General features: G+C 45.5%; 1 protein-coding gene across 1 annotated transcript in view; it reads left to right on the top strand.

The window, feature by feature from the left end:
* GALNT9 (polypeptide N-acetylgalactosaminyltransferase 9) overlaps positions 1 to 20,812 on the top strand; it is an 832,217-nt gene that overhangs the window by 274,189 nt on the left and 537,216 nt on the right. The window contains exon 4 of the mRNA XM_040416273.1: positions 19,126 to 19,300. Coding sequence (XP_040272207.1) covers positions 19,126 to 19,300 — 175 coding nt within the window. The remainder of the gene's footprint in view (positions 1 to 19,125; positions 19,301 to 20,812) is intronic.

The following is a 20,812-nucleotide window of genomic DNA, read 5'->3' as shown; positions in this document are numbered from 1 at the left end:
TGAATAGCGGAAGCTGACTGGAAAGGGGACGACCATGTCGCAGCTGTATTCCACAACAGCCCTCTGCCACTCACAAAGCCTGGCCAACATGTGGAACAAGGAGTTCCAGCGTGTGCTCATGTCACACAACAGCCGGTGAGCTGGCAATTTCAAGCGCTACTGCAGCGTTGACAGACCGTCTGAAGCTGTTGGTGACTTGCGGAAATGTGCACACACGCGACGCACCTTCACCAGTAGCTCAGACAAATTGGGGTATGTTTTTAGAAACCGCTGAACCACAAGGTTTAATACGTGGGCAAGGCATGGGATGTGTCTAAGTTTGCCCAGCTCCAAAGCCGTCACCAAGTTACAGCCATTATCAGACACAACCATGCCTGGTTCTAGGTTGAGTGGCGAGAGCCACAGCTCAGTCTGGTCTCTTATCCCCTGCCACAGCTCTGCGGCGGTGTGCTGTTTGTCAGCTAGGCAGATCAGCTACAGCACGGCCTGTTGCCGCTTCCCCACTGCAGTGCTACACTGCTTCCAGCTACCGACTGATGACTGACTGGTGCTGCACACGAATAATTCAGGGGTGGAAGTGGAGGAGGTGGAGGATGGAATTGGTACTCGCAATTAGAGTTGAGCGAACACCTGGATGTTCGGGTTCGAGAAGTTCGGCCGAACTTCCCGGAAATGTTCGGGTTCGGGATCCGAACCCGACCCGAACATCGTCCCGAACCCGAACCCCATTGAAGTCAATGGGGACCCGAACTTTTGAGCACTAAAAAGGCTGTAAAACAGCCCAGGAAAGAGCTAGAGGGCTGCAAAAGGCAGCAACATGTAGGTAAATCCCCTGCAAACAAATGTGGATAGGGAAATGAATTAAAATTAAAATTAAAAAAATAAAAATGAACCAATATCAATTGGACAGAGGTCCCATAGCAGAGAATCTGGCTTCACGTCAGCAGAGAATCAGTCTCTTCATGCCATAGCAAAGAATCTGGCTTCATGTCAGCAGAGAATCAGTCTCTTCATGCCATAGCAGAGAATCTGGCTTCATGTCAGCGCAGAATCAGTCTTCATGTCATAGCAGAGAATCAGGCTTCACGTCACCCACCACTGGAACAGGCCACTGTCACACATTTAGGCCCCGGCACCCAGACAGAGGAGAGCGGTCCCGTAACAGAGAATCTGGCCTTATGTCAGCGCAGAATCTGTCTTCATGTCATAGCAGAGAATCAGGCTTCACGTCACCCACCACTGGAACAGGCCACTATCACACATTTAGGCCCAGGCACCCAGGCAGAGGAGAGAGGTCCCGTAACAGAGAATCTGGCCTTATGTCAGCGCAGAATCTGTCTTCATGTCATAGCAGAGAATCAGGCTTCACGTCAGCCACCACTGGAAAAGGCCACTGTCACACATTTAGGCCCAGGCACCCAGGCAGAGGAGAGCGGTCCCGTAACAGAGAATCTGGCCTTATGTCAGCGCAGAATCTGTCTTCATGTCATAGCAGAGAATCAGGCTTCACGTCACCCACCACTGGAACAGGCCACTGTCACACATTTAGGCCCAGGCACCCAGGCAGAGGAGAGAGGTCCCGTAACAGAGAATCTGGCCTTATGTCAGCGCAGAATCTGTCTTCATGTCATAGCAGAGAATCAGGCTTCACGTCACCCACCACTGGAACAGGCCACTATCACACATTTAGGCCCAGGCACCCAGGCAGAGGAGAGAGGTCCCGTAACAGAGAATCTGGCCTTATGTCAGCGCAGAATCTGTCTTCATGTCATAGCAGAGAATCAGGCTTCACGTCAGCCACCACTGGAAAAGGCCACTGTCACACATTTAGGCCCAGGCACCCAGGCAGAGGAGAGCGGTCCCGTAACAGAGAATCTGGCCTTATGTCAGCGCAGAATCTGTCTTCATGTCATAGCAGAGAATCAGGCTTCACGTCACCCACCACTGGAACAGGCCACTGTCACACATTTAGGCCCAGGCACCCAGGCAGAGGAGAGAGGTCCCGTAACAGAGAATCTGGCCTTATGTCAGCGCAGAATCTGTCTTCATGTCATAGCAGAGAATCAGGCTTCACGTCACCCACCACTGGAACAGGCCACTGTCACACATTTAGGCCCAGGCACCCAGGCAGAGGAGAGAGGTCCCGTAACAGAGAATCTGGCCTTATGTCAGCGCAGAATCTGTCTTCATGTCATAGCAGAGAATCAGGCTTCACGTCACCCACCACTGGAACAGGCCACTGTCACACATTTAGGCCCCGGCACCCAGACAGAGGAGAGCGGTCCCGTAACAGAGAATCTGGCCTTATGTCAGCGCAGAATCTGTCTTCATGTCATAGCAGAGAATCAGGCTTCACGTCACCCACCACTGGAACAGGCCACTGTCACACATTTAGGCCCAGGCACCCAGGCAGAGGAGAGAGGTCCCGTAACAGAGAATCTGGCCTTATGTCAGCGCAGAATCTGTCTTCATGTCATAGCAGAGAATCAGGCTTCACGTCACCCACCACTGGAACAGGCCACTGTCACACATTTAGGCCCAGGCACCCAGGCAGAGGAGAGAGGTCCCGTAACAGAGAATATGGCCTTATGTCAGCGCAGAATCTGTATTCATGTCATAGCAGAGAATCAGGCTTCACGTCACCCACCACTGGAACAGGCCACTGTCACACATTTAGGCCCAGGCACCCAGGCAGAGGAGAGAGGTCCCGTAACAGAGAATCTGGCCTTATGTCAGCGCAGAATCTGTATTCATGTCATAGCAGAGAATCAGGCTTCACGTCACCCACCACTGGAACAGGCCACTGTCACACATTTAGGCCCCGGCACCCAGACAGAGGAGAGAGGTCCCGTAACAGAGAATCTGGCCTTATGTCAGCACAGAATCTGTCTTCATGTCATAGCAGAGAATCAGGCTTCTTGTCAGCCACCACTGGAACAGGCCACTGTCACACATTTAGGCCCAGGCACCCAGGCAGAGGAGAGAGGTCCCGTAACAGAGAATCTGGCCTTATGTCAGCGCAGAATCTGTATTCATGTCATAGCAGAGAATCAGGCTTCACGTCACCCACCACTGGAACAGGCCACTGTCACACATTTAGGCCCCGGCACCCAGACAGAGGAGAGCGGTCCCGTAACAGAGAATCTGGCTTTATGTCAGCGCAGAATCTGTCTTCATGTCATAGCAGAGAATCAGGCTTCACGTCACCCACCACTGGAACAGGCCACTGTCACACATTTAGGCCCAGGCACCCAGGCAGAGGAGAGCGGTCCCGTAACAGAGAATCTGGCCTTATGTCAGCGCAGAATCTGTATTCATGTCATAGCAGAGAATCAGGCTTCACGTCACCCACCACTGGAACAGGCCACTGTCACACATTTAGGCCCCGGCACCCAGACAGAGGAGAGGTTCATTCAACTTTGGGTTGCCCCGCAATATAATGGTAAAATGAAATTAAAAATAGTATTGAATGAGGAAGTGCCCTGGAGTAGAATAATATATTGTTAAGGGGAGGTAGTTAATATCTAATCTGCACAAGGGATGGACAGGTCCTGTGGGATCCATGCCTGGTTCATTTTTATGAACGTCAGCTTGTCCACATTTGCTGTAGACAGGCGGCTGCGTTTGTCTGTAATGACGCCCCCTTCCGCGCTGAATACACGTTCAGACAAAACGCTGGCCGCCGGGCAGGCCAGCACCTCCAAGGCATAAAAGGCTAGCTCTGGCCACTTGGACAATTTGGAGACCCAGAAGTTGAAAGGGGCCGAACCATCAGTCAGTACGTGGAGGGGTGTGCACAGGTACTGTTCCACCATGTTAGTGAAATGTTGCCTCCTGCTAACACGTTCCGTATCAGGTGGTGGTGCACTTAGCTGTGGCGTGTTGACAAAACTTTTCCACATCTCTGCCATGCTAACCCTGCCCTCAGAGGAGCTGGCCGTGACACAGCTGCGTTGGCGACCTCTTGCTCCTCCTCTGCCTTCGCCTTGGGCTTCCACTGGTTCCCCTGTGACATTTGGGAATGCTCTCAGTAGCGCGTCTACCAACGTGCGCTTGTACTCGCGCATCTTCCTATCACGCTCCAGTGTAGGAAGTAAGGTGGGCACATTGTCTTTGTACCGGGGATCCAGCAGGGTGGCAACCCAGTAGTCCGCACACGTTAAAATGTGGGCAACTCTGCTGTCGTTGCGCAGGCACTGCAGCATGTAGTCACTCATGTGTGCCAGGCTGCCCAGAGGTAAGGACAAGCTGTCCTCTGTGGGAGGCGTATCGTCATCGTCCTGTGTTTCCCCCCAGCCACTCACCAGTGATGGGCCCGAGCTGCTTTGGGTGCCACCCCGCTGTGAACATGCTTCATCCTCATCCTCCTCCACCTCCTCCTCATCCTCGTCCTCCTCGTCCTCCAGTAGTGGGCCCTGTCTGGCCACATTTGTACCTGGCCTCTGGTGTTGCAAAAAACCTCCCTCTGAGTCACTTTGAAGAGACTGGCCTGAAAGTGCTAAAAATGACCCCTCTTCCTCCTCTTCCTCCTGGGCCACCTCCTCTTCCATCATCGCCCTAAGTGTTTTCTCAAGGAGACATAGAAGTGGTATTGTAACGCTGATAACGGCGTCATCGCCACTGGCCATGTTGGTGGAGTACTCGAAACAGCGCAACAGGGCACACAGGTCTCGCATGGAGGCCCAGTCATTGGTGGTGAAGTGTGTCTGATCCGCAGTGCGACTGACCCGTGCGTGCTGCAGCTGAAACTCCACTATGGCCTGCTGCTGCTCGCACAGTCTGTCCAGCATATGCAAGGTGGAGTTCCACCTGGTGGGCACGTCGCATATGAGGCGGTGAGCGGGAAGGCCGAAGTTAAGCTGTAGCGTAGACAGGCGAGCAGCGGCAGGGTGTGAACGCCGGAAGCGCGAACAGAAGGCCCGCACTTTATGCAGCAGCTCTGACATGTCGGGGTAGTTGCGAATGAACTTCTGCACCACCAAATTCAGCACATGCGCCAGGCAAGGGATGTGCGTCAAACCGGCTTGTCCCAGAGCTGCAACGAGATTTCGCCCATTATCGCACACCACCAGGCCGGGCTTGAGGCTCACCGGCAGCAACCACTCGTCGGTCTGTTGTTCTATACCCCGCCACAACTCCTGTGCGGTGTGGGGCCTGTCCCCCAAACATATGAGTTTCAGAATGGCCTGCTGACGTTTACCCCGTGCTGTGCTGAAGTTGGTGGTGAAGGTGTGTGGCTGACTGGATGAGCAGGTGGAAGAAGAGGAGGAGGAAGCTGAGTAGGAGGAGGAGGAGACAGGAGGCAAAGAATGTTGCCCTGCGATCCTTGGCGGCGGAAGGACGTGCGCCAAACAGCTCTCCGCCTGGGGCCCAGCCGCCACTACATTTACCCAGTGTGCAGTTAGGGAGATATAGCGTCCCTGGCCGTGCTTACTGGTCCACATATCTGTGGTTAGGTGGACCTTGCCACAGATGGCGTTGCGCAGTGCACACTTGATTTTATCGGACACTTGTTTGTGCATGGAAGGCACGGCTCTCTTGGAGAAGTAGTGGCGGCTGGGAACAACATACTGTGGGACAGCAAGTGACATGAGCTGTTTGAAGCTGTGTGTGTCCACCAGCCTAAATGACAGCATTTCATAGGCCAGTAGTTTAGAAATGCTGGCATTCAGGGCCAGGGATCGAGGATGGCTAGGTGGGAATTTACGCTTTCTCTCAAATGTTTGTGAGATAGAGAGCTGAACGCTGCCGTGTGACATGGTTGAGATGCTTGGTGACGCAGGTGGTGGTGTTGGTGGTACATCCCATGTTTGCTGGGCGGCAGGTGCCAACGTTCCTCCAGAGGCGGAGGAAGAGGCCGAGGCGGCGGCAGCAGCAGCAGAAGAGGCCGAGGCGGCAGCAGCAGAAGATGTAGCAGGGGGAGCCTGAGTGACTTCCTTGTTTTTAAGGTGTTTACTCGACTGCAGTTCATGCTTTGCATGCAGGTGCCTGGTCATGCAGGTTGTGCTAAGGTTCAGAACTTTAATGCCTCGCTTCAGGCTCTGATGGCACAGCGTGCAAACCACTCGGGTCTTGTCGTCAGCACATTGTTTGAAGAAGTGCCATGCCAGGGAACTCCTTGAAGCTGCCTTTGGGGTGCTCGGTCCCAGATGGCGGCGGTCAGTAGCAGGCGGAGTCTCTTGGCGGCGGGTGTTCTGATTTTGCCCACTGCTCCCTCTTTTGCTACGCTGTTGGCTCGGTCTCACCACTGCCTCTTCCTCCGAACTGTGAAAGTCAGTGGCACGACCTTCATTCCATGTGGGGTCTAGGACCTCATCGTCCCCTGCATCGTCTTCCACCCAGTCTTGACCCCTGACCTCCTGTTCAGTCTGCACACTGCAGAAAGACGCAGCAGTTGGCACCTGTGTTTCGTCATCATCAGAGACGTGCTGAGGTGGTATTCCCATGTCCTCATCATCAGGAAAAATAAGTGGTTGTGCGTTAGTGCATTCTATCTCTTCCACCCCTGGGGAAGGGCTAGGTGGATGCCCTTGGGAAACCCTGGCAGCAGAGTCTTCAAACAGCATAAGAGACTGCTGCATAACTTGAGGCTCAGACAGTTTCCCTGATATGCATGGGGGTGATGTGACGGACCACTTGGTTTTCATGCACCATCTGTGCGCTTTCTGCAGAAGACTGGGTGGGAGATAATGTGAACGTGCTGGATCCACTGTCGGCCACCCATTGACTAATGCCTGTTCCTGCTCAGGCCTTACCATCCTTAGAACGGCATTGGGCCCCACCAAATATCGCTGTAAATTCTGATGGCTACTGGGACCTGAGGTAGTTGGTTCACTAGGACGTGTGGCTGTGGCAGAACGGCCACGTCATCTCCCAGCACCAGAGGGTCCACTAACACCACCACGACCATGTCCACGTCCGCGTCCGCGTCCCTTATTAGATGTTTTCCTCATTGTTCCCGTTCACCACAATTTTGAGAATGGCAAATTTGGGAATGCTTTTTCAACCCAGAACAAAAAGTGTGCTTTTACGGTCACTACAAATAACTTGACCAGCTAAAACTGTGCAGATTTGGTTGAATAGAGATGTGAGACCTGTTTTTTTTTTGCACTGTGTGACAGTTATAGGTTTAATCACAGAATGACACTTCTATCAGCACGCTAGCATGTGTCTTATGTTTTTCTGAATGACACTATCAATACCTTCAATGTAAGATTTTCTTTTTGGGATAGATTTCAAGTAGGCCTCAAATACCACAAACTAGTTATTTTCAGAATGGCAAATTTGGGAATGCTTTTTCAACCCAGAACAAAAAGTCTGCTTTTACGGTCACTACAAATAACTTGACCAGCTAAAACTGTGCAGATTTGGTTGAATAGAGATGTGAGACCTGTTTTTTTTGCGCTGTGTGACAGTTATAGGTTTAATCACAGAATGACACTTCTATCAGCACGCTAGTGTGTGTCTTAGGTTTTTCTGAATGACACTATCAATACCTTCAATGTAAGATTTTCTTTTTGGGATAGATTTCAAGTAGGCCTCAAATACCACAAACTAGTTATTTTCAGAATGGCAAATTTGGGAATGCTTTTTCAACCCAGAACAAAAAGTCTGCTTTTACGGTCACTACAAATAACTTGACCAGCTAAAACTGTGCAGATTTGGTTGAATAGAGATGTGAGACCTGTTTTTTTTTGCGCTGTGTGACAGTTATAGGTTTAATCACAGAATGACACTTCTATCAGCACGCTAGCGTGTGTCTTAGGTTTTTCTGAAAGACACTATCAATACCTTCAATGTAAGATTTTCTTTTTGGGATAGATTTCAAGTAGGCCTCAAATACCACAAACTAGTTATTTTCAGAATGGCAAATTTGGGAATGCTTTTTCAACCCAGAACAAAAAGTCTGCTTTTACGGTCACTAGGCGCTGGGTGACAGGCTCAACTTGCCCCTGATGTAATATATGGCCAAAAAATAACCACACTGTTGATGGTTAAATGCACTTGGGTGACACAGGCTCAGCCTGCAGCTGATGTATTATATGGCCAAAAAATAACCAGACTGTTGATGGTTAAATGCACTTGGGTGACACAGGCTCAGCCTGCAGCTGATGTAGGATATAGCACAAAATAACCACACTATCGATGGTTAAATGCACTTGGTGATAGCTCGTGCTGGCGCACCACAAGTCACAAAATGGCCGCCGATCACCCCAGAAAAAAAGTGATCTAAAAACGCTCTGGGCAGCCTCAAAAAAGTGAGCAAGTCAATAATAGCACTTCAATGATCCACAGCTGCAGATCGATCACAGAATGAAGTCTTTTGGAGGAGTTAATCACTGCCTAATCTCGCCCTAACGTCGCAGCTGCAACCTCTCCCTATACTGATCATAGCAGAGTGACGTGCGGCGCTACGTGACTCCAGCTTAAATAGAGGCTGGGTCACAAGGTGCACTGGCCAATCACAGCCATGCCAATAGTAGGCATGGCTGTGATGGCCTCTTGGGCCAAATAGTATGACGCTTGTTGATTGGCTGCTTTGCAGCCTTTCAAAAAGCGCCAAGAAAGCGCCGAACACCGAACCCGAACCCGGACTTTTACGAAAATGTTCGGGTTCGGGTCCGTGTCACGGACACCCCAAAATTCGGTACGAACCCGAACTATACAGTTCGGGTTCGCTCATACCTACTCGCAATCCTTGGCGTCTGTAGCACCTGTGCCATCGTTCCCGCCCTCCACAACATTCATCCAGTGTGCCGTCAGGAAAATGTAGCGTCCCTGGCCGAAAGCACTTGTCCATGTGTCCATGGTTAAGTGGACCTTCCCAGTAACTGCGTTGGTCAGGGCACGTGTGATGTTAAGGGACACATGTTGGTGTAAGGATGGCATGGTACACCTTGAAAAATAGTGGCGGCTGGGGACTGCGTAACGAGGGACGGCCACCGACATGAGGCTGCGGAAGGCCTCAGTGTCTACAAGCCTAAATGGCAACATTTTAAGGGCCAGTAATTTGGAAAACTGAGCATTTAGTGCTATGGCCTGCGGGTGGGTGGTTGGGTATTTGCGCTTGCGTTCAAATGCCTGGGGTAATGACATTTGGACGCTGGGCTGGGACAGGGAAGTGGATGTGGTCGCTGATGGTGCTTGCAAAGGTCCAGGGCTGGAGGCATCTGGGCCTGCATCTTGGACAGGGGATTGGCCAGCACGTAACACAGGGGAAAAGGAGGCAGTGGTGTGACCCGCAGGCACTGGTTGTGGACTTAGGCGTTCGGCCCACCTATAAGGGTGCTTTGATGCCATGTGGCAGACCATGCTGGTGGTGGTGAGGTTGCTAGTGTTCACACCCCTGCTCATTTTGGTACTGCACAGGTTGCAAATGACAATTCTGTTATCGTCCACACTTTCCTCAATAAAGCGCCAGACTGCTAAACACCTACCCCTTGGCAAGAGAAATTGTCACAAGGGGGTGCTCCGGGGAACAGTTGCGGGCCTGTTTGGTGTGGCCCGCGTTCTCCCTTTTGCCACCCCACTGCGTCTTCCAGCCTGTTATAGTGCTGCAGATCCCTCCCCTTCTGTACTGCAGTTTTTGATTGGCTTGCTACCTTCCCAGGTTGGGTTAGTGATTTCATCGTCCACCACCTCCTCTTCCACTTACTCACTCTGGTCATCCTCCTGACTTGTTGACCTAACAAGAACCTCACTTATTGACAACTGTGTCTCATCCTCGTCATCAACCTCTTGAGACACTAATTGCCATTGACTTATTGGCAACTGCGTCTCATCATCATCATCCACCTTGTGAAACACTAATTGCCGTTCCCCACCGTCATCTTCTTCTGACTGTGGAGGCTCAAGAGTTTGGGAATCGGTGCACAAGATCTCCTCATGTCCCTCTTCAAGCGGGCTTGGCGAGAGACCCAAATCAAGCAATGGCGCTGAAAAGAGCTCCTCAGAATATCAGAGTGTGGGATCATTTGTTTGCCAAGAATCTCCATGGTGGGAGGAAGGAGGATCAAGGTGAGGATTCTGTTGACCAGACTCTTGGCTACTGAGACTGGACTTTGTGGAAGACAGAGTGGTGCTTAACCGACTGGAAGCATTATCTTCTGCAATCCAAACGACCATCTGGTCGCACTGGTGTGACTTCGAGGGTGGTGTCCTGTGCCGCCCTGCAAACTGGGACGTGAAGCAAGGTATCGTGGATGAGTGTGTTTATTGTGCTCTGGCAGCAGGCACAGTTTCACCGAGCCCAGGGCCACCGCCTCTGCGTGCACCATCAGCAGCACGGCCACTTCCCTGTCCCTTTCTGCTCTCCTTGAGCATATTAAATGGTACATATGCTTGCAAGTATGTCACATGTACAGTAGCGCAGGTTTTCTAAGTGTATGTGCAAATAAATTACACTGAGTGTCACAGATATTTAGGATGCGCAAACGTTATACAGGAGATGTAGCGCAGGTAATTTCGCTGTCATGAGCGGCGAAAAAAATTACACTGAAAGTCACAGATATTTAGGATGCCCAAAAGTCATACAGGAGATGTAGCGCAGGTAATGCCACTGTCAGCAGCGGCCAAAGAATTGCGCTGAATGACACAGATATTTAGGATGCGCAAATGTAACACAACAGATGCAGCAGAGGTTGTGTCACTGTCAGCAGCGGCCAAATAATTGCACGCAATTTAGCATAGGTTGTGCTAATAATATTTATATTGCAGCCAGATTAAACAATAGTCCTTAAAAGGACTTTTGGATCTCTAGCACTATTCACCACTGCTTCATTTCGTAGTGGAAAAAAATAAAATGTAAAATTTTTGCAGAGTTTGCTTACGCCCAGAGTCTCAGTGATGTAAAATATATATATGCCAAATTTCAAGAAGATTGGATAATATTTAGAGTTTGCACACTTTGATCAGTTTTGTAAAAGTAGGCAAAAAAATAAGATTTTTTAATGTTAATTACTTTTATTGGGAAAACTAGAAATCACAAACTTAAAATTATATTAAAACTAGACACTAAGATTAATAGGTAGTATGATAGGCAAAACAAGTGTTATATTAATCAACTTTGAACGATGCAATCCCTTCTTTTGTTAGCTTGGTGACGACTTTTCTGTGATGCTTGACTACTCTCAACAAGAATTGTTTTTGTTGTTCGTCCCTGACTGATTTGTTAAAGTGAACCTGTCACTGGGATTTTGTGTATAGAGCTGAGGACATGGGTTGCTAAATGGCCGCTAGCACATCTGCAATACCCAGTCCTCATAGCTCTGTGTGCTTTTATTGTGTAAAAAAAAAACGATTTGATACATATGCAAATTTACCTGAGATGAGTCCTGTCCCTGAGATGAGTCAGGGACAGGACTCATCTCAGGTTAATTTGCATATGTATCAAATCGGTTTTTTTTTACACAATAAAAGCACACAGAGCTATGGGGACTGGGTATTGCGGATGTGCTAGCGACCATCTAGCAACCCATGTCCTCAGCTCTATACCCAAAATCCAGGTGACAGGTTCCCTTTAAACTTTTTTATCAGAGCAATTCATCTTTCTGTGGTATCATTGACCACCTTAAGAGCGTTCACATGGCTTCTTAGAGAATCACTGCAGTATTCTGTCACGTCGTGGATCCCAAACAATTCAAAGAACGTCATTGTTTTATTAGTAACAAAATGGCTCAGGTCTTTTCCTTCAAAAACTAGGTTTTCACCTTCTAATCGTTTCATTTCCTTTTTCTTTGCAGGTTTGGTTTCAAAAATTTTTGTCATATTTTACTTAACAGCCTGAGTAATACATTTGTCCAATAAAGCCAATCCTACGTTTGTTTCTGACAAATACCAAAGGTGTCTCTTAGCAACTGTGAGAGCACTTTTTTTGACGTCTGCATCTGGGTAAGTGCTCAGAAGCTGTAGCATATCCAAATCATTCTTTGGAGCCAATCGACTTACAATTGCCTCATGCAAAAAGTGAGCATATATGAGGCTGACAAAATGTGCAACCCGTTTCATTCCTTTCAATTCCTGTTGAGGAATATTCAACTGTTTAGTGAAGAGGACAATTTTAAGTGTATATATTCCCTTTGCCATCCACCTTGCTTGATGCAGAGCCCCTGGGATCCTGAAACTGAAGTTGTTTTCAGACCAACCTCCTAGGTACAGGAGTGAGAGTAGTAATAAAAGTGATCAAGGTGTGCAACCCCTAAATATTGTCCAATCTTTTTGAAATTTGGCATATATATCTTTTACTTCACTGAGACGCAAGCAAAGTCATATGAAAATCACATCTTTGGAAAAATTAAACACCCTAAAACCCTGCCTAAAAAAAAAACACAATTCCTGCCGCTACACTATCTGTCCCTTCTGCTGCATCACTCTCTGACTAAAACTGAGCCGAACCACGTGTCATCGGGTGCTATATAGCACCCGATGACGCGTTCCAGCCAATCACTGTAATGCCAGTAACCAACATGGCTACGGCATTACAGTGAGTGGCAGTACTTCCCGCATGTTTATTGGGGAAGAGACTCGAGCATCGCACTCCAGCACACGCGTTGTTCGGCCGACACTACTAGTTACAATAACTGTGATTTGCTGTGACAGATTTGTGTTTGGATTAACTTGAGTTGTTAAGTATCCCTAAATCTGTTTTCCACCAGTGGTTCTGTGTAAACCAGTAAATTGTGGTAGAAATAGAAATTTATATAGACTTCAGCAAAGGAAACCTGTGAGAAACTAGAGATTGCTTTAACCCCTTAATGACATGCACCATTTATGTACAGCACATGTCAAGTCTTTAAAGATGGTACCACTCCAGAGGGCAGCGGACACCATAGCCGCTGAGTGCCTACTGTTTTACATAGCAAACACGCACAGCTAATGTCTGTGTTTGGCGATAATGTAAATCACAGACATTTAACCCCCTTTAATTGCTGTGGTCAATTGTGAACACAGCATCTAAGAGGCTTTTCTGTGGGAGAGCTGCACTTCTGGGGCACGAACAGCTCCCTGCATGGAGATCAGGGTAGCCATTCCTGGTAGCCTTGAGCCTTCCACAGCGATGTTCCTATGGAAACATAGTGAAATCTCCCATAGACTGCAATGATAATTAATTGCAGTCTATGGAGGAAGCAATCTAATGATATTATGTTTGAGTACCTTAAGGGGACTTAATGTAAGTGAAAATAAAAAAAAAAAATTTTTTTATTTCTTTTTAAATGTAAGAAAAGAAAATATAAAAATTCAAACCACCCCCGTTTCCCTATAATAAAAATAAACAGAAGAAAAACCTTATAAATGTGGTATTGTTCAAAGTGTATTGACCCAGAGAAAGAAGGTTTACCGCATAGGGAGCGCTGTAAAAACAAAAACAAAATTGTATTTTTTTTTCTTATTCCACATAATTTGGATTTTTTCCAGCTTCCAACTACATCTTAGGGTCCATTCACACATCCGTGTGTGTTTTGCGGATCCGCAAAACACGGAAAGCGGCAATGTGCGTTCCGCATTTTGTGGACCGCACATCGCCAGCACTAATAGAATATGCCTATTCTTGTCCGCTATTGCGGACAAGAATAGGACATGTTGTATTTTTTTCTGGAACAGAATTGCGGACTCGGAAGTGCCGGTCCGCAATTCCAGATCCGGGCCGCACATCGTGCGGCCCCATAGAAATGAATGGGTCAGCAATTATATTCCACAAAATGCGGACCGGAATTGCGGATGTGTGAATGGAGCCTTATACAATATTAAATGGTGCCACTATAAAGTGCACTTGCCCCTAAAAAAAAGAAAGAAAAGCTCTCATACAGCTATGTGAACATTAATATAAAAAATGTATAGATCCAGGAAGGTATGGAGCAAAAAATGAAAATGGAAAAACATTATGTCAGGAAAGGGTTAAAGAGGACCTGCAGTGCAATCTGCAGACAGTGTGTTATAACGCACCTGTACATACGGTAGGTATAGAAAGAGCAGGGGTTTAAATGTATAAATTATAAGTTTTACTGAATCTTTTCCAATGAAACTATATATCAATCTGCTCAACTCATTCTGCTCTAGAACCTGTTGCCCATAGATTGAATTGTGCCTCATTGAAGCAGATTCTCTTTAAAGAGGACCTTTCACTAGATTAAAAAATCTAAACTAACTATACAGACATGGAGAGCGGCACCCAGGGATCCCCCTGCACTTACTATTATCCCTGGGCGCCGCTCCGTTCGACCGGTATAGGCTCCAGGATCTTCACATGTTAGGCTCCACCCAGTGGAACCTGCCAGCGTCTCTTTCTCCCATGCTGTAGCGCTGGCCAATCGCAGCGCTCAGCTCATAGCCTGAGAGAAAAAAAAACCTCTCAGGCTATGAGCTGAGCGCTGCGATTGGCCAGCGCTACAGCATGGGAGAAGGAGACGCCGGCAGGTTCCACTGGGTGGAGCCTAACTATGAAGATACCGGAGGCTATAACGGGAGAACGGAGCGGCGCCCAGGGATAACAGTAAGTGCAGGGGGATCCCTGGGCGCCGCTCTCCATGTCTGTATAGTTAGTTTAGATTTTTTAATCTAGTGAAAGGTCCTCTTTAATTAATAGATTACTGGTAAATATTCTAACACTTTGGGGGGAATTTATCACAAGGGGAATATTTGAAGTCAGTTTTGCTCGATTATGTTAATCCTTAAACCTAACACTTTAGTCTAGAAAATTCACTCTAGTTTTCCAGTTTTACTCCACCCTCCTACTGGAGTGAGATAGCGACTTTAACCCCTTCAGGACACAGCCTTATTTCACCTTAAGGACCAAGCCATTTTTTTGCAAATCTGACCAGTGTCACTTTAAGTGGTGATAACTTTAAAACACTTTGACTTATCCAGGCCATTCTGAGATTGATTTTTCGTCACATATTGTACTTCATGACACTGGTAAAATGAAGTAAAAAAAAAAACATTTTTATTTGTAAAAAAATACCCAATTTACCAAAAAATTTTAAAAAATTGCAAATTTCCAAGTTTCAATTTCTCTACTTCTATAATACATAGTAATACCTACAAAAATAGTTATTACTTTACATTCCCCATATGTCTACTTCATGTTTGGATCAATTTGGGAATTATATATTTTTTTGGGGGGATGTTACAAGGCTTAGAAGTTTTGAAGCAAATCTTGAAATTTTTCAGAAATCTTCAAAAACACACTTTTTAGGGACCAGTTCAGGTCTGAAGTCTTTTTGTGAGGCTTACATAATAGAAATCACCCAAAAATGACCCCATTCTATAAAATACACCCCTCAAGGTATTCAAAACTGATTTTACAAACGTTGTTAACCCTTTAGGTGTTCCACAAGAGTTAATGGCAAATGGTGATAAAATTTCAGAATTTAAATTTTTGGGCAAATTTTCCATTTTAATCAATTTTTTCCAGTAACAAAGCAAGGGTTAACAGCCAAACAAAATGCTATATTTATTGCCTCGACTCTGTAGTTTGCAAAAACACCCCATATGTGGCCGTAAACTACTGTACTGGCACACAGTAGGGCGTAGAGGGAAAGGTGTGCAGTATGGTTTTTGGAAGGCAGATTTTGCTGGACTGGTTTATTTACACCATGTCCCATTTGAAGCCCCCCTGATGCACCCCTAGAGTAGAAACTCCATAAAAGTGACCCCATCTAAGAAACTACACTCCTCAAGGTATTCAAAACTGATTTTACAAACTTTGTTAACCCTTTAGGTGTTGCACAAGATTTAATGGAAAATAGAGATACAATTTCAAAATTTAACTTTTTTGGCAGATTTTCCATTTTAATATTTTTTTTCCAGTTACAAAGCAAGGGTTAACAGCCAAACAAAACTCAACATTTATGGCTCTGATTCTGTAGTTTACAGAAACACCCTATATGTGGTCATAAACTGCTGTACGGGCACACGGCAGGGCGCAGAAGAAAAGGAATGCCATACGGTTTTTGGAAGGCAGACTTTGCTGGACTGGTTTTTTTGACACCGTGTCCCATTTGAAGCCCCCCTGATGCACCCCTAAAGTAGAAACTCCAAAAAAGTGACCCCATTTTAGAAACTAGGGGATAGGGTGGCAGTTTTGTTGGTACTAGTTTAGGATACATATGATTTTTGGTTGCTCTGGCAAGATAACAAGAAATTGCTTTTTTGGCACCGTTTTTTTTTTGTTATTTACAACATTCATCTGACAGGTTATATCATGTGGTATTTTTATAGAGAAGGTTGTCACGGACGAGGCGATACCTAAGCAATTTTTTTTATTTATGTAAGTTTTACACAATGATTTCATTTATGAAACAAAGAAAATCATGTTTTAGTGTCTCCATAGTCTGAGAGTCATAGTTTTTTCAGTTTTTGGGCGATTAACTTAGGTAGGGTCTCATTTTTTGTGGGATGAGATGACGGTTTGATTGGCACTATTTTGGGGTGCATATGACTTTTTGATCGTTTGCTATTACACTTTTTGTGACGTAAGGACAAAAAATGGCTTTTTTTACCCCGTTTTTATTTGAATTTTTTTTACGGTGGTCATCTGAGGGGTTAGGTCATGTGATATTTTTATAGAGCCGGTCAATACGGATGCGGCGATACCTAATATGTATACATTTTTTTTTTATTTATGTAAGTTTTACACAATGATTTAATTTTTTAAACAAAAAATAATAATGTTTTAGTGTTTCCATAGTCTAAGAGCCATAGTTTTTTCAGTTTTTGAGCCATTATCTTGGGTAGGGTATGATTTTTGCGGGATGAGATGATGGTTTCATTGGTACTATTTTGGCGTACATGCGACTTTTTTGATCACTTTTATTACCTTTTTTGGGAAGTAAGGTGGGCAAAATTTCAATTTCCTCATAGTTTTTATTTTTTTATTTTTATGGCGTTCACCGTGCGGGGAAAGTAACATGACCGTTTTATATATCAGGTGGTTATGGACGCGGTGATACCTAATATGTGTAGTGTATTTTTTTATTTTTTTTTATTCAGTGATAAATGTGTTTTTTTTAATCTTTACTTTTTTCACATTTTTTTTTACATTTTTTTGACCCAGACCCATTTGGTTCTTGAAGATCCAGTGGGTCTGATGTCTGTATAATACAGTACAGTACACTATATAGTGTATTGTACTGTATTATACTTACACTTTGTCTGAACAGATCTATGCCTTTAGCACAGATCTGTTCAGCACCATGGACAGTAGGATGCCTGAGAAGGCGTCCTGTTGCCATGGGAACCTTCCCCGTCTGCTCAGTTGTGGCCACAACTGAGCAGACAGGGAAGGGGAAGGAGGGGGGCTCCCTCCCTCTGTGACCCCATCCTGTCTGGGGGCTGCAAAGGCACAGCAGCCCCCCGATGGGAGAGGGAGGGAGCTCCCTGACTGTTAACCTTTTCCATACCGCGGTCCGTACGGACCGCGGTATGGAAAGGGTTAAACGGCTGACATCACAGCACAGATGTCAGCCGTTTATACCAGAGTGTCAGCAATGTGCTGACACTCTGGTATAACCACTGGACGCCAATGAATATTCAAGAGGAGGTGGGCGGGGGATCGCGATACCGCCTGCCACACCGCCAGCCTCCCGCACCGCCCGCACCGCTTGCAACCCCCCCTGCACTACCCGCCATTATAAAATCATTCAGGGGTGCAGGGGGGGTAAAAAATCTTTATTTTAGGCATATTAAAGTTTCTGATCAGAAACTTCAGAAAGCGCAGCAAACCGCAGGTCTGAATTGACCTGCAGTTTGCTGCAATAGCCGACATGGGGGGGTCACGGGACCACCCCGCGCATTTAGCCGAGGTGCCTGCTCAATGATTTGAGCAGGCACCTTGTTCCGATCACCTCCCGCCGGGCGGCGGTGATCGGAACAACACATGACGTACCGGTAGGTCATGTGTCCTTAAGGACTCGGGAAACATGCCGTACCGGTACGTCATGTGTCCTTAAGGGGTTAAAAAAAAATCTCTGTGATAAATTCAGTGTGAAACTCATTAACATAGTTAACCACAACTACTTTTAGACCCACATTACAAAACTAGGGTGAGTGGTGTAAAAATATAGTCACATCATTTTTGAGCAAGTGAGTGCAAAAAGTGGCAAAAGCCCTATTTTGTGACTTTTTGACGCCAGAATTCTGGAGTGGGGGAATGACAAATCAGGGCCTTTAGCACATTAGCACAGTCCATAAGCATAGTACTTCTTTATCTAAGGGTCCTTTTACTCAGACCGAGGATTGGGCCCATTGTCGAGAACACATGTTCATATGCTTCAGATAATACAAGACACTTGTTTGTATGGTGATAGCTGCTTTCTTACAGCACCTAAAATCAATGTTTGTTACTTGCACATCTTCCTGCATGAACAGGGGATGTGCTGCCAACAATATTCAAAGTAATTGGGGAAGAATGATTCTAATAACGTTCATTTGTGCCTCTTCCACTTTGAAAGGCCCTTTAAACAACCACCAATTGTCATATATTGTCAATTGGCGCTTGTTATTGACATGGTATCTGCCTGTGGAAGAGGACCCTAACAGCACTTCTATTATAATGTTTGAAGTAAGTTAACAATTTATACGGGGCAATAAAAATCTATAAGGGAGTGGGGCTGCTGCCACCTGCACTAAAGGTGACTGTGTGTAGGTGTACATCCAGAGCCTAAGGTAATGGATGAGGCCAGCCACACACACGAGACAGCTGTTGGCCTTCTGCCATTACTCTCCATCCTCTCATACAGTACATATGCCTGGTTGGCTTGGCCAAGCAAGCTTATCTTCTCAGTAGAAAGAGCAGAAGTAAACTGCTGCCACATGAGTCTGGCAGCAACTTATCTCATGGAAAACAAAAGAACTAGCATGTTGAAATCCAAGTTCCTGATCTTTATCTCCCCAGATATCTTTCCTCAGGGGTTCAGGAGACCCCATGTACATTAGATGAGTTATGTATTTGGCTGATAACCATCTAATGTGTATGACTAGCTTAAGACTCATTCTCACAAGAAAAACCTATTTCCCCAGACCTTGCTGAGCTACAGTATCAGGTAACTAGGTAAATAAACATGTATTTAGCTATAGTAACTAGATGATACACAATAACATTTGTCAAATTATATCCTTCCTTTGTTTCAGTCGAACTGAAATTCAACTTGGATCAATACGTGAACAAGAGATACCCTGGCCTTGTGAAAATAGTTCGCAATAACAGAAGGGAAGGTCTAATTCGAGCTCGGATACAAGGATGGAAGGCAGCCAGTGCACCAATAGTTGGATTTTTTGATGCGCATGTGGAATTCAACACTGGATGGTAAGAATGTAAGATATTATTAATATTAATGTAGTAACCTTACCAACTATTACATTCTATGTATCAACTACTCAATATTAGTGTTGATCACGAATATTCGAATTACGAATTTTTATCGCGAATATAGAAACTTTGAAAATTCGCGAATATTTAGAATATAGTGATATATATTCGTAATTTCGAATATTCAAGATTTTTTTTTTATTGCGAATTTTTATCGCAAATTTTTCAATTGCCGAGAAAAAATATGATTCCTCCCTGCTTCTTGCTCCTGCTCATTGGCCCACAAGCAAGAAGCAGTGAGGAATCATGACTTTAAATGGGAAAAATTATGAATATTCTAAAAAACTAATATATAGCACATATCGAATATATTCATTTTTTTGAATATTCGGAATATTCTAAAACAAGAATATATAGCAATATAGCGAATATTCGAAAAAAAACTAATATAGAGCAATTTGGCTAATATACTGCTATAATCTTTTTTTTCAATAGTTGTAATTTTTTTCTCATCTGAGGTCCAGATTGGAAAAAAAAATTTACTTTTGAAAAAAAAGATTATAGCACTATATTAGCTAAATTGCTCTATATTCGTATTTTTTTTTCCGAATATTCGCTATATTGCTATATATTCTTGTTTTAGAATATTACGAATATTCAAAAAAACAATTATACACTCACCTAAAGAATTATTAGGAACACCTGTTCTATTTCTCATTAATGCAATTATCTAGTCAACCAATCACATGGCAGTTGCTTCAATGCATTTAGGGGTGTGCTCCTGGTCAAGACAATCTCCTGAACTCCAAACTGAATGTCAGAATGGGAAAGAAAAGTGAATTAAGCAATTTTGAGCGTGGCATGGTTGTTGGTGCCAGACGGGCCGGTCTGAGTATTTCACAATCTGCTCAGTTACTGGGATTTTCACGCACAAACATTTCTAGGGTTTACAAAGAATGGTGTAAAAAGGGAAAAACATCCAGTATGCGGCAGTCCTGTGGGCAAAAATGCCTTGTGGATGCTAGAGGTCAGAGGAGAATGGGCCGACTGATTCAAGCTGATAGAAGAGCAACGTTGACTGAAATAACCACTCGTTACAACCGAGGTATGCAGCAAAGCATTTGTGAAGCCACAACACGCACAACCTTGAGGCGGATGGGCTAGAACAGCAGAAGACCCCCCCGGGTACCACTCATCTCCACTACAAATAGGAAAAATAGGCTACAATTTGCACAAGCTCACCAAAATTGGACTGTTGAAGACTGGAAAAATGTTGCCTGGTCTGATGAGTCTCGATTTCTGTTGAGACATTCAAATGGTAGAGTCCGAATTCGGAGTAAACAGAATGAGAACATATATCCATCCTCTGATGGCTATTTCCAGCAGGATAATGCACCATGTCACAAAGCTCGAATCATTTCAAATTGGTTTCTTGAACATGACAATGAGTTCACTGTACTAAAATTGCCCCCACAGTCACCAGATCTCAACCCAATAGAGCATCTTTGG

Source organism: Bufo bufo, chromosome 2 (genome assembly GCF_905171765.1).
Source record: "Bufo bufo chromosome 2, aBufBuf1.1, whole genome shotgun sequence".
In the NCBI taxonomy this organism is placed as follows: domain Eukaryota; kingdom Metazoa; phylum Chordata; class Amphibia; order Anura; family Bufonidae; genus Bufo; species Bufo bufo.
Note: the sequence above shows the minus strand (reverse complement) of the source record. Positions and strands in the feature narration are given on the sequence as shown.